The 15052-nt window shown below is 38.8% G+C and overlaps 1 protein-coding gene across 3 annotated transcripts in view; it reads left to right on the forward strand.

The window, feature by feature from the left end:
* Rock1 (Rho associated coiled-coil containing protein kinase 1) overlaps positions 1–15052 on the forward strand; it is a 102221-nt gene that overhangs the window by 70076 nt on the left and 17093 nt on the right. For all 3 annotated transcript variants that reach the window (XR_009589896.1, XM_021661565.2, XM_060377682.1), the window contains exons 17-24: positions 825–931; positions 2097–2247; positions 4341–4501; positions 6279–6463; positions 8143–8212; positions 9192–9286; positions 11169–11334; positions 14398–14491. Coding sequence is in view for 2 of the 3 variants with exons in the window: in XM_021661565.2 (XP_021517240.2) it covers positions 825–931; positions 2097–2247; positions 4341–4501; positions 6279–6463; positions 8143–8212; positions 9192–9286; positions 11169–11334; positions 14398–14491 (1029 nt within the window). In the remaining variant the exon portion in view is untranslated. The remainder of the gene's footprint in view (positions 1–824; positions 932–2096; positions 2248–4340; positions 4502–6278; positions 6464–8142; positions 8213–9191; positions 9287–11168; positions 11335–14397; positions 14492–15052) is intronic.

Below are 15052 nucleotides of genomic sequence, written 5' to 3' on the forward strand. Positions count from 1 at the left end.
TAATGTCATCTTATAAGTCTTCCAGTCTATGAACGCAGCTTATTTCCATTTATTTATCATTGTTTCGAGGTTTTGTTGTATTTTGTGTTTCATTCGGTTTTGAGGCAAGGTCTGATAATGGTGTCCAAAGTACCCTTGAACTTCTGGGCCCAAACATTCTTGCCTCCATTTACTGATCAGCTGAAATTACAGTGATCCTCCTCTGCACCTGGTGTAACAATGTTTTCAGTGAATGAGCCTTGTTCTTCCTTGGTTAACTTTTTCGAGCTCAGCAGTTCTCAATCTATGGTTCATAACCCCTTTGGGATTCAATGACCCTCTCATAGAGTTGCTAAAGATCATGGGAAAACATGTATGTTTATGCTATGATTCATAACAGTAGCAAAATTACAGTCAATGAAGATAATTTTATGGTTGGGGGTCATCACAACATGAGAAGCTCCATTAAACGGTCACAGCAGTAGGAAGGTTGAAGGGAACCACTGAGCTAGAGAAATGGTTCAACAGTTAAGAGCACTTGCTGCTTTTACAAAGGACCTGGATTAAGTTACCAGCACCTGTCTGGCATCTTACAACTATCTATAACCCCAGTTCCAATGGACCTGTTGCCCTCTTCTGGTCTCCATGTGCACTGCACACAAGTGGGGTACAATGTATATCAGGCAAAACTCACATACACAAAATAAAAATTCAAAACTGAAAATTAACAAGCACCAAGTCCCATGAAATTCCTCCATCACCCACTTCCTCACTCCCAGATAATCACGAGTCTGGTTTATAGTACCATAAATTAGTTTTGCTTTAACATTTTTCTCACTTCATAGCACGAATTACATCTTTACAAGAGGAGGTGAAGCATCTCAAACATAATCTTGAAAGAGTGGAAGAAGAAAGAAAAGAGGCTCAAGACATGCTTAATCATTCAGAGAAGGTAAGTGATTTGCTGTCCTAATAATGGGGTAATATTAAGGTTATCGAAGGTTACAAGGTATTTTAGAGTATTCATTTGTAATGTCTTTATTTTATTGTGTGATTGGTTTTTTGGTGGATGAGAATGTATGTATGCCATATTTAGCATCTTGTTACCATATTATTTTTGTTTGTACTCTAAAAAGCTTTGGATGTTTTAATAGATAATTACATTACTTTGGTTTGGGAATAACTTTTAACAAGAAAATTGTTTGTAGTTTCTTTGTACATAGTTAAGAGGAAGGTATTAATCCTTGCTCTGTTAAATCATATGAAGAGAGAAAATAAAGGACTGGGCCCTAACACACTATGTATGCTTAGACTATGTTGTTAGTAAAAAAAGAAAAGAAAAGAAAAATAACAATTGGCTTTTGCATCCTTTCCCTTTATCCATCTTATCTCCCTCCCTCCTTCCTGTAGGGTTGTGCATAGTGGCACATGTTTAGAGTCAGGACAACTTATTAGGGGCAGGGAGACTGTCATCAGGCTTAGTGGCAAGTGTCTTTGCCCAACGGGGTCATCCTGCTTGGACCCTGCATTTATTTAGAATTTTATCAACAATTTTACTGCTAAGTACCTACTAAGGAAAGGCTCAAGCCATTACTTTACAGATCTAGTTCTCAATTTCTATGTTTCCCTCAGAAAAAAAAAATATTTTAAAAGCCACTGCTTTGGCATATTCTATCCCACAGTTGTTTTTGTTAGCCAAGCTGATACAAATGTGTACATAAGAGGAAAGAAAGAATAGTAAACTTTCAAAAGGTTGGAATCCATTCTTACTGTTCTCACCTAAACATTTCACTACCTTGTCCCAAGATGCTTCATTTTTTTTAAAAAAGAAGTAAATGTGATTTTTACATATTAATATAGATGAATTTCTTTGATTAAAAAATTTTTAAGCAAAAATTGAATAACAAAGTGAAAGATTGTTGCATTCATTTGTGTAAACCATCTGAATATAACCAGCAGCACAGGGAGTTCTGCATCAGCTGTCATGAATGTTTCAGATGGGAAGGGGTCATTAGGAAAGTGTTTATCTCCTGTGGAATATTGAAGAATGTAAGATTTAATTGCATACCTCTTGCACAGTTTATTATATTCCATGGCTCTCATTCCAATTTTTTTAGGAAAAGAATAATTTAGAGATAGATTTGAACTACAAGCTCAAGTCTTTACAGCAGAGGTTAGAACAAGAAGTAAATGAACACAAAGTAACCAAAGCGCGGTTAACTGATAAGCATCAGTCTATTGAAGAGGCAAAGTCTGTTGCCATGTATGGTAAGTGTCCCTTGATATGAATATTTCCTGTGATTAGTTTTAAATAATACTTTCAGAAATTCAGTTTTGATCAAAACTTCACTTCTTTGGTAGAGAGTATAAGTAACATTGTTTTCTAAGAATAGAATATCTTTTATTATATCTTCTCTTTTATCACAATTTTACTTCTGTAGTGTTTTTACTTTACTACTATGTCTTTACTATAAAAGTTAGTAAAAGCCAGGCGTGGTGGTACATGCCTGTAATCCCTGCACTCAGGAAGGCAGAGACAGGTGGATCGCTGTGAGTTCGAGGACAACTTTGTTTACAAAGTGAGTCCAGGACAGCCAAGGCCACACAAGGAAACCCTGTCTCAAAAAAAAAAAAAAGTTAGTGAAAACATACGAGGTATGATGGCCCAAACCAGTAATTTCAGCACTGGAGAAGCTAAGCATTTGTGAGACTAGGGCTTGGGTCTAAAACAAAACAAAGTTTGGGGATTCTTTTCTCTCAGTGTTTAAATCTCTCCCTTGATTTTTTTTCATGATCCATTCTGGACCTTATTGTTAACCGTTTTTTGTTGTTGTTGTTGTTATTGTTTTGTCTTATTTTATTCCTTTATATTTACTTTGCTTTATGACTTTTAGTCACAATCCTAGTTTAGACCAACCAGTTACTCATTTTATTATTACTTCAAATGTATTTAAGATCAATGTTAGTCCATTGCATTGTCTCCAACTACAACTGTAATTCATGCTCTTAAAAGATTACTCTTATTATCTGGAGAGTGTTTTGAAAAAAGGAACAGTGGAAGTAGGTTGATCTGGTGGTAGCAAAGAGCAAAGAAGCAGAAGCACAAAGGGCAAAAATGTGATGAAAGGTCAAAAGAAAAGGAAGCAAGAAAGACTAAGGTGTTTAATTTAAACAGCCGAATCAGTGGTTATATCCTGTACAGAGACTGATGTAAGTGCAATAGAAACAACTTGGGGATAGTAGAAAAAGGTAACCATTTCAATATCTTAAGAGGCTAGGGATGTGGTTCAGTGGCAGAACTCTAACATGCGTAACCAGCTTGAGGTTTTGAATTCAAAGCTGAAAATAACAGCTCTGATAATTTTATTAGATATTTAGATATATATAATTGTTATGTGCGACTGGAACTCAAGGATAGGTATCTGGAGTAAGATAAGTGAAATGATTTCTGTTAGATTGGAGTGAGGGGAATTGGGACGTAATGATTATGTTAGTACAGCTGTATTTATAAGGTTAAGGGAAAGTTGAACTTCATTGTAATTGTCAGCTTGAGGGCAGGATCCAAGAATAGCAAAAAGACTTAATTATGCAACTACCTACTGTCCTGACTATGGAAAAGCTTAAAATTCTCAGAACTTGACTGACCATATCCTAGAATAAGACACGGTGGCAAAGGGTAGAATCTTCTGATAATAATTGAAAGAGGTGTTCTGTGACCATGGAATTTTATCACTGTTGCACAGAGTTCCTAGCCTAAGAGCCTCCTTATAAAATTTTCAGACCAGGGCTGGAGAGATGGCTTAGAGGTTAAGAGCACTGATTGCTCTTCCAGAGTCCTGAGTTCAATTCCCAGCAACCAGATGATAGCACCCAACCATCTATAATGAGATTTGGTGGCACTTTTCTGGAGTGCAGGTATACCTGCAGACACCACATTATATACATAATAAATAAATAAATCTTAAAAAAATTTTTTTCCAGACCAGTGCAAAATAGAGATTAATACCTGCAGTCATGTTTTTCTATTCTTTACCTTCATTTCAATCATTATTCTACTCTTTCCAACCATACCCTTCCACTTCTAATCTAAACCTTATTGAAATGTCTCCTCTCCTTTGGGCAAGGGCTACATTGTGACAGTTTTATTATTATTATTATTATTATTATTATTATTATTATTATATTTACAACTTTTTCTTTAAAGATTCTTACTATATAAATTACTCAAATGCTCTTAGAACTTTTATAATTAATACCTATTATAGTTCCAGAATAAAATTTAAAGACCAGTTTCCAGACCATTTAAAGTAAAAATAATAAGGTGCTTTTTAAATGTATGTTTGTAACTTTTTCTGTTGCAGAAATGGAAAAAAAGCTGAAGGAAGAAAGAGAAGCTCGAGAGAAGGCTGAAAATAGAGTTGTTGAGACTGAGAAACAGTGCTCCATGCTAGATGTTGATCTGAAGCAGTCTCAGCAGAAGCTAGAACATTTGACTGAAACTAAAGAAAGGATGGAAGATGAAGTGAGACACAGTACTAATATTATCCGTCTTTTAAGAGAAACTATTATAACTGCAGTACACAAGATTTGAGAAGTATCTGTTCATTGCTTACACTGTCATTCCAGGACTTAAAATATTCATTTTAAATAGCTATTAAACATTCACTCCCTAGGATGTGTTCCTTGATATTTCACAGCAGTCCATGAAACTGCATCAAAATGTCTTAGTTTCTCCTAGAAGAAATTATTTCCTTTAAAAAACAGACCATCAAAAAGTATCTGTGTTATCTAGAAAAGCATTAAAAAAAATTAACTGCTGCTTAGAGTGGCTTACTTTGATAGAAAACATAGAGCACATATTTATAATACTGTTGAATTGATAAAAGGCTTTTTGTTGGTACTGTCTAGTTTAGAAATTATTTGTAACTAGTTTCCAAGACTTGACTTCATGGAGGCAACATTGTCATTACAGATTTGTATACTTGGTAAGAACAGTTAAGTCATGAGCAAAAGGAAGTAAAATCAGACAAGAAAAGATACAGAGAACTGTCACTTGGAGTTGACACTTGAGCTCTGAAGTAACTGGTGTTCTTTTAAAACCTATAGAGATGCTGTAGGTGAAAATAGCCTTTTAGAAAAATTAATGTAGTATTGACTTATAGAATTGACTTAAAAGAGATTAGAAATAAACTAGCAGGCAGGATAACTATATATTAAAAATTTGGAAGCTGGAGCCTGCAGGTGGCTCAGTTGTTAAGGACATTAACTGCTCTTCAGGAGAACCTGGATTTAATTCCCAGCATCCTCTTCTGGCCTCTTCAGGCACATACGTGATACACAGATATAACATTCCATACACATGAAATAAAATTTACAAGTGTTTTTTTAACCTGCCTGTAATCCCAGCACTTAGGGAAGTAGAGGCAGGAGGATGGATCTCTGTGAGTTAAAAGCTAGCCTATTATACAAAGCAAGTCCAGGATAGCCAGTCCTTAGACAGGGAAACCCTGTCTCAAGAAAAAAAATTTTTTTTTAAATTAAAAACAAAAAACAGTGGCCTTTTGTCTCAACATTAGGGTTATTAAGGTGAATAAGATACATATGATCTGTATACTTGGGGGGAGCAAACAGCTTAGAAAGACTGATCATAATTACAGACACAGCAACGTATGTGTATGTGGTTCTATGAAAGGTAAGGAAAGCCTTGTTAAAGGTGTGACATTTGGAAGCTGAAGAATAAACACAGTTTAAGATTATTCATTATGTCTGAACATGTTGTATTGTCAAACCATCCAAGGAAGGGACAGAAAGAAGAAATGTATGTACAAGACAGAGGTGAAAGAGTTTGGCCATTTGGTGATCTCTGTGATAATCATCTTGCAGACAGAGATAAGGATTATACACATTGCAAACTGCTGCAGAGATTTTTAGTTCATTGGCCCTATACCAATAAGTACTATTTTTCTAAGTTTTAAGATTGTATAAAATAGAATATGTAAACATTTGTGGGTGAACAGCTAAGTTGAACCCATTTGGAATGTCCCCTCAAATATGACTCTTATCATTATTTTCAAAATTCTCCAGGCTAGTTAAAACTGAGGGTTTTTTTTTTTTTTTTGGTACAGATTACATATCTAAAATTTATGTTATTTTTACTTAGTAATAAGTAATAATAGTAACAAGGAAGAATTAGAATAGTTCAAGGAATAATAATGTTCTTGAGATTTGATTAGTATCCTTTAAGATATCTAATAAATTACTAAAGTGATTAAGATGTCACTCATTTTTCTCACTCATAGGTTAAGAATCTCACCCTGCAGCTGGAACAGGAATCAAATAAACGGCTCTTGTTACAGAATGAATTGAAGACTCAAGCATTTGAAGCAGACAATTTAAAAGGTTTAGAAAAACAGATGAAACAAGAAATAAATACTTTATTAGAAGCAAAGAGATTGTTAGAATTTGAGTTAGCACAGCTTACAAAGTAAGTCTAGAAAATTTTTTTGTGTTTTCATTTGCCTTATAGATGCTTGATATTTTGTGTTCAAATGATCTAAAAATGTGTGAAAAAGACCAAAATAATAATAATAATAATAATAATAATAATAATAATAATGTGATAAAAGAAGTTACTTGCAAAGAAGATTTGCAAGGAAGTTCAAGCTTTGGAAGGACATGCTAAAACTACATTAAATTAAGTTAAAATTACAGGTATTCAAAGGAAGAAACATAGATTAGTATGGTTGCTGGCTTTACAGTCAGTCTCTTCATGGTGGAAATACCAGCTTTCTCATAATTTTCATATCTGTAAGCATTATCAGAGCTCTCCATACCTGATAGGAGTATTCCAGATCATTTTATTTTAGAGAGTACAATTAGACATAATCTTGTGGTGGGGTGGGGCGTTTTTGTTTTCTTTGGTTCATCCCAGAGTTAGTCTTTTTTATTTTTCTATTACTCCTGAGATGTCAGGTGCCTCCTTAATGGAGATCAAGACAAAACCAGAGTGTCAAAGCCAGGTATAGTATGAATGATTGGTACTCCTTAAACAAAGTTGTGATTTTATTTCCTCCAGATGTATGTTATCATACCTTGAGGCCCTTTTTGTTTTGGTTTGTTTTTGTTTGTTTGTTTGTTTCCCTTAGACAGGGTTTCTCTTTGTAACCCTTGCTGTCTTTGTAGACCAGGCTGGCCTTGAACTCCAAGATTCACCTGCCTCTACCTCCTGAATGCTGGGTTTAAAGATGTGTGCCATTACCTCCCAGCATTGTAATAAGCTGTCGGTTTTTATTATGTTGGATTTATATTGGCAGGTTTGTTTTGTTTTGTTTTGTTTTGTTTCTCATTTAGAAGCTGCATTTTTACCAGATGATACACATTTTCCCCCAAACACTCAGCTCTCAATTGGCATTTATTATTTACTTCCTATCAGCTACATGGCTTATTACTACACTACAAAGCAATTGCTGTCTAATATTAAAGCCTAGCAGCCTGGGATAAAATTACTAATCCTTGAAATAGATGATCCATGATCATGATTCATGATCTCATGATCTTCATGTTCTATTGTGTTCTTCTGTGTTTGAGTCTTTTCCTCTCTCGAGTGTGTCCTTTTTCCTGTGAGATTTGTTAATGTATGTGATGTGTACATAGTTTGTCTTTCTCCTTACCAGTTTGTTCTTCCTTTCCTTTTATATTCCCCATGTAATTACTTTTTATACCTCTTCATGTGCCAAAGAATGTTTTACACTTTATTTTTTACTCAAATAATGTCTGACCTCTGCTTTTGTTTATTACACAAGACATTTAAAATGTATTCCTGTGACTTTTTTTTTTTGCCTGTAAAGTGTATTTCTGCAAATATTTACAAGAAAACAAACAAACAAACCACAGCAGTCTCTGTTTCAGTTTTATGGTTTGGAGAGACCCACAGCTAATTTGTTTCTGAAGAAGGCTTTCATTAGGAAGGGGCCCATGCTTTGCAAGGCATTTTATAAAGGCGCAAGATGAAGCCAGACAGTGTGGCTCACCAGATGAGCTAGAAAAGTAACATGATTCTGAAATATGTTTTTCTTGCAGTAATTTTGTTGAATCTCTTGTATTTTAGCAGTTTAAATGCAATCTATCAAATTGGAAATTTTACTGATTTTCTTTTATCTAAAGGCAGTACAGAGGAAACGAAGGGCAGATGCGGGAGTTACAAGATCAACTTGAAGCTGAGCAGTACTTCTCTGTAAGTGAAAATTATTTTTAATAATGAAACTTTATTATTTTGTTTTTGTGTTTTGAGATAGGGTTTCTCTGTGTATCCTGGGCTGTCCTGTGCTTGCTTTGTGGACCAGGCTGGCCTTAAACTCATAGAACTCCGTCTGCCTCTACCTCCCCAAGTTGCTGGAGTTACAGGTGTGGGCCACTGCAATTTTCAACAGTGAATTACCATCAAATTAAAGCTGTAAATAACACTTTGTAGACTGGGCATGGTGATGCAGGGCTTTAATCTCACCACTCCCGAGGCAGAGGCAGGTGGATTCAGGTTAGCCAGGGCTACAAAGTAAGACTTCGTCCTAAACAAAGACTTTGTTGCTAGGCATGGAAATACATGTCTGTTGCCCAAAGCACTTGGAGGCTAAGGTGGGGTGTAGATGGAGTTTCTCAAGTTCTGGTCCAGCATGGACTTAAACATTTATCAGATGGTGCCCTCAACTACCATCTATCTTGCAAGCCTTATTTCTTGTAATTAAGTGTATAGATTTAACTTGGTTTTTTGTTTGTGGGTTTTTCTTTTTGGTTTTTCAAGGTAGGGTGTTTCTATGTAGACCTGTATGCACTGAAAATTGTTCTGTAGACCAGGCTGTCTTTGAGCTCAGATCCACCTGCCTCTGCCCCTCAAATGCTGGGCATGCACCACCACCCAGTTTGTTTGTTTTAATGATTTTTTTTAAATGTGCATTGGTATTTTGCCTGCCTGTATGTCTGTAGAAGGGTGCTGAATTCCTTATATCTAGAGCTACTGACAGTTATGAGCTGCCATGTGGATACTGGGAACTGAACCTGGGTCTTCTGGAAGAGCAGATAGTGCTCTTAACCACTGAACCTTCTCTATACCCCCAGTTTAACTTGTTTTAACTCTTAAGTTAATAAAACTTTTCTAACTTTTAAGATAAACTGCTGAATGGTTTATAACTCACTGTATTTATCACTTGTTTTTACAGACACTTTATAAAACCCAGGTAAAGGAACTTAAAGAAGAAATTGAAGAAAAAAACAGAGAAAATTTAAGGAAAATACAGGAGCTGCAAAGTGAAAAGTATGTCTATTTTGCTTTGAAACAGAACAGGAACCTGTGCTTCAAAAAGATATTCATAAAGTTGAAAGATAGGGAGTAGGGCTAATTTATTCTGGTAATTGATAATCAAATCAGACTAGTCTACTTTAAGGCTCCAGTTTGAGAGCATCAGCTGTCTCTTCTGGCCCCTGTGAGCTCCAGGCAGCACAACACTCTGACATACATGTAGGCAAAATACACATATACATAAAATAAAAATAAATAATATTTAAAACAACAAAAAGAAGAGGAGAAAGTAGTGGTGGTCATGATTAGGGATAATTCACAACCCAAATTTACTGAGAACCTACAAAAATCATGGAAGTAATACAGATGACCAAGATGGCTTGTCTAAGAGAGGATCTTTGGGACAAACAGACAGACAAAGTAATCTAGTCCTAGTGTAAATATCAGTTCCAAAAAGTTGTGTTTTGATATAGAATCGCTTGTATTCAATGCTGCCCTTGTTTAGTCCTGCTGCCTCTACCTTCCAAGTGCTAGAATTCTAGAAATAACCACCATACTCTGGGAATTCTAAAAAGCTTCAAAGTGTGTTTTTTTTTTTTTATTACATTTCCAAATAGGTTACAGTAGTTTGAATCTGTATGTTTTCCTAAAGTCACTGAATTGCTCACAGATAATTTGTATTTACCCCTCTTAGTTTATAGACGTGATCAAATTAAGCTCCAGGAAGTGTAAGAAACTTGCCCAGAGATTCTACCCAGTAGAAATAAGGATGAAAGTGTTTTGAATCTGACCTCTTGGTCCACCAGTTGCTTTTCAGCTTTGCCTTCCTGGCTTATATTCCAGAGCCACAGTAAAGTCTTTTTTCTAAAAGTGAATGGCTTAAGAAGTTAAAGTCTAGGTCTCCTGCACATATGTGGCCAATGGGCCGCTTGGTCGCCTGGCCAGTGGAGGAGTAGGGGAGCTCTTTCTAACATGAACTATATCACCTGCTTTTGGATCACTTCCCCCTGGCAGGGCTGCCTTCCCTGGCCTTGGGATGAGGATATGCTCAGTCCTGATGTCACTTAATGTGCTGGGAAGGGTTGAGACGGGGGGGGGAGGGTTCCCTTTCTCTCTGGGGAAAGGAGGAGGGGAACAGGTACAGGAGCCCTTGGGATATAAAATAAATAACTGAAATAAAATTTTAAAAATTAAAAAATAACCTGGGGTGGGGGAATAAAAGAAATTTATTTACTAAATCCGGACTTGGTAGCGCACACCTGTAATCCCAGCATGTTGGAGGCATAGGCAGATGGATCTCTGTTCAGGGTCAGCCTGGTCTACAAAGTGAGTCTAGAACAGCCAAGGCTACACAGAGAAACTGTGTCTTGAAAACAACAACAACAACAAGTTAAAGTCATTAATAAAAATTTTATAGTGGATTTAAAGTTTACTTTAGGAAGTAAAATCCTTGGTTCTGTCATTTAAAAAAAAATTATGTGGATTTTTGGAGGCCTGGGGAGAGTTTTTTGGGGTTGTTGTTTTCAGAGACAGTCTCACTTGTAGTCTAGGCTGGTCTTCAATTCTCAGTCCCTCTGCCTCAAGAGCTCAGTTGTTAGAATTACAGGTGTAGGCTGCTATGTCTAAGATAGTTGTTGTCATTTATGTGATCATATAAGGAGAAGGAACTGAATTTTTTTTAATATTTTTATTTATTTTAACTTTTATTTATTTTATGTGCATTAGTGTGAAGGTGTCAGACCCCTTAGGATTACAGACAGTTGTGAGCTGCCATGTGGGTGCTGGGAATTGAACCCGGGTCCTTTGGAAGAGCAGGCAGCACTCTTAACCACTGAGCCATCTCTCCAGCCCCGGAACTGAATTTTTTTAATTCATGTCACTTAAAACTGTGTTGCAGAGAAACTCTTTCTACTCAGTTGGATCTTGCAGAAACAAAAGCTGAGTCTGAGCAGTTAGCTCGAGGAATTCTGGAAGAACAGTATTTTGAGTTGACTCAAGAAAGCAAGAAAGCTGCTTCAAGAAATAGACAAGAGATTACAGATAAAGATCATACTGTTAGTCGGGTAAGTGATAGGTGACTATCTGGCTGAAACTGACGTAAATCAAACTGGGTCATATTTTAAAGTATTGGGGTGTTTGTATGTGTGTGCATATTTACTTTTGCCTCTTACATATAATTACAAAAGTCTTAATACACTGGGCTCTTTTTCCTTCTGTAGATCTACGTTATATTTTATGTGAAGAAATGATTATCTTTTTTTCTGTTTACATGTTGTTTATTGAGGAGGGTTTTGTGATTTGTTTTTTAAATTTTTTTTTTTTTCTGGAAAAAAAAAGATCTGACCCTTAGAGGCCTATCATCAGGGTCAGGCATCCCGCCTTATCAATGCTCTGCTAACTTCTCTGGAAAAACCTTGAATAAGCAGGGCTGGTTGCTGTTGTGAGCAAGGGGAGTCCATGGGAGCATACCTCAGAGAGGTGTATGGGCTTCTGGCTGGAAAGGCACTGTGGAGGAGGCTTTCAGCCCTGGTGGGGTTTGCTGTTTGAACCTGAGGTTGGCTGTTTGAACCTGAGGCTGGCTCCATGGAGCCCATACGAGACAGTGATGCTCCATCTTCGACCCTCCATGCCACCTTCAACTCAGCCACCCAGAAGGACCCAGAAATCTCCAGCTGGGACTGTCCTTCCTGTAAATACCATAGTAAATGCTATCACTTCTGATAGTACAGCCCTGGTTTCATGTAGGGAAATTGGGGCTCTGAGGCAATACAGAGTAGATGATACCATTATCAGTCACTACCTTGGCTTCTGGCTCCTGAGAAAGCAGAGAATAGACTCTCGTCTCATATTTCCAGCCTTATTATGACACTTGGGTACAGACCCAGCAGCCAGCAGGCAAAGGGCCCAAGATGGGGCAGAAGCCACTAGCCCATCTTCTCCAGGGCCCCTGGTGGGGAGATATAGATAAAGCACTCACCACGAATGAGGTCCAATATCCCCCATGGCATTTTCAGGCCTCAACTACAGTTCCTGTCATAGTTCTGGAATGGACAGCTGGTGCCTCTGTGGGGTGAAAACATTCCAGAAAGCCTGTCTCTGCCTCACCTGTCTTTCTGGAAATGAACCTCCAGATTAGAGTGACAGAGAGCAATTTGACTGAGCCTCTTAAGGGCTGTGCTTATGCTGACCTCAAAAGTGGTCTCATCACTCCACCTTCTTTCCCAGGCCAACCCCCATAGCCCCTGCCAGCAATACCCTTTAGAGCCAGACTGCTGATCGCCCAGGTACTCCACTCAGGCTGCTGGGTGGCTCTCTGTATAAGAAAGAATGCAGAGGCAGGGTAGAAATGACCATGTATTCCCTGTTACATAGCGGGGCTGTAGCAGTCACTAGTGTATCCAGTGGGTCAACAGACCAGCAGAGCCTCATCATCACTAGCCTCCAGTGTTGGGGAGCATGTTGGGAGCCCTTCCTGTTCTGGAGAATGGGGATCTTGGGTGCTGCTGCAAGTGAGAGTTTAGGGATAGGAGTCTTGGACCAAGCAGGGCTCTGAAAGCATGTCACAGGTGGCTGCCACCTTCACAGGAATACTGATCCAGAGGGCATGCTCAACAGCCCTGTTCATCGCCATTTGCACAGTGCCACCAGCCATCACAGAATTGTGGCTCTGAGAAGCAGCCCTGCTCACCTGTGCTGCCATTGTCATCCTCGCTGCTGCTCCCACACAGCTGTCCCATGGGAGGCAGTAGCCCTTCACCTGTTATGTGGCAGTAAAGCCATGACCAGCACTGTGGGCATGAGCATGATAGGCCGCAGTGGACAGCCCTGTGCTGCCTCAAGGCTCCCAGACTGGTGCTTGCTGCAGTAGAAAAGTGTTTGCAGCAGATGGTCCTCGCACTCACCGAGGCCTTAATACACTGGACACAATCATCATAACACAGCCATAGCTCCAGCTGCAGCAGCACACACTGAACGTCCTGCATGGCCACCAGCCAGATGCAGTGAAGGTCCAAAGGCCCATGGGCAGCGACAAACAGGTCTGGGGAAGTGAAGGAACCATAGAAGCTGCCCAGCTGCCGGCCAACATGCTAGGTTGGGGCAGCCAGCCTCATCAGAGCCATCACCACCGCCTGTGTGCCGTTGCAGCACCTCTCTACAGGCACTACTGCACAGGAAGGGTGCCCCTGAGGCAGGTGCTGAACAGTTAGCCTCACCCGAGTCATCTCCACAGTCATCCACCATGTTGCACTGCCAAGGACCAGGCAGAGACTTGCCATTGTCACAGTGAAACACATCTGCCTGGCAGGATGCCTGGCCCAGCTCCCTGGAAGCAAAGAGGTGGCAGGATTAGCTCCTTCCAGCCAAAATGCTTATCTTAGACTCACTTTTTATTCTCATACTATGTTGAAAGTGGTTGTATGTACTAGATTTCTTTTGAAATTCAGAGAAATCATTCTGGGATAGGAAACTCCTTGTTGATGGTCGACTAATCCATTGTGATAAAAACCAATCCTACAAATTCCCTATCTTTTTCAGTTCAGACTGTATTTTATATAGTAATATGGGATAAGTGGGAGTTTCAGAAGCTCTCCTTTGTAAGATAACAAGTACTCTGATGTAAGCAATCTGGGTTCAAATCCTGCCTCTGCCTCTGAGAAGCTACGTGATCTTGGCAAGTCTGAGGTCTAAAGGATTAATATAATCTGTCAAGATCACATAACTTCTCAGAGGCAAAGGACCTTAGTTTGAATCTCTTAACACCCACATAAAAACGCTGACATTGCTGCCCATGTCTACAATCTCAGCCTTGGGAGTGGAGATAAGCAAATCCTGAGAAACTCCTTCCATTCAATTGTTATGATTAAAGAAAACATTTGAACTTATATATTCACTTTTTTATTTTTGAGGGGAGGGTGGTTTTGGTTTTTCAAAACATGGTTTCTCTGGAATTCACTATGTAGATCAGCCTGACCTTAAACTCGGATATCTGACAGGCCCTGCCTCCTGCATGCTGGGAATTAAAGGTGCCTGCATGACTCATTCACATATTTTAAACTGGGAAACTAGGCATTTTCTATAGCTAAGCAATGTTTGACCTGCTTTATAATCTTTGTGGCTTTATTTAGCTTGAAGAAGCAAACAGTGTGCTAACCAAAGATATTGAAATACTAAGAAAAGAAAATGAAGAGCTAAATGAAAGGATGAGGACATCAGAAGAAGGTATGTAGAGTTTCCTTAAGAAATAACAATGTGGGCCTGGAGAGAAAGAAGCCTCAGTAATCATGAGCACTTGCTGCACTTGAAAAAGATACAGGTTCAATTCCCAACACCCACATGGTGGCTCACAGTCATCTGTAACTCAAGCTCCAGGAGATCCGACACTTTTTGGTTTTGTTTCTGTTTGTTTTGATTTTTGAGACAGGGTTTCTCTGTCCTGGAACTCACTCTATAGACCAGGCTGGCTTTGAACTCACAGAGATCCTCCTGCCTCTTCCTCCCAAGTGCCAGGGTTATAGGCACACACCACCACTGCCTGGCTCTCTGTTTAGTTTTGTTTTTGAGATGGTTTCTCTCTGTAGCCTTGGCTGTCCTGGACTCGCTTTGTAGACCAGGTTGGCCTCGAACTCACAAAGATCCGCCTGTCTCTGCCTCCCGAGTGCTGAGATTACAGGCATGCACCACTACCTGGTTCCAACACTTTCTTATGACTTCTGAAGGCACCAGGCACGCGCATGGTATACATTTGCAGGCATAACACTAGTACAGATAAAATTTTTAAAA

The sequence above is a fragment of the Meriones unguiculatus genome, chromosome 2, assembly GCF_030254825.1.
Source record: "Meriones unguiculatus strain TT.TT164.6M chromosome 2, Bangor_MerUng_6.1, whole genome shotgun sequence".
Taxonomy (NCBI): domain Eukaryota; kingdom Metazoa; phylum Chordata; class Mammalia; order Rodentia; family Muridae; genus Meriones; species Meriones unguiculatus.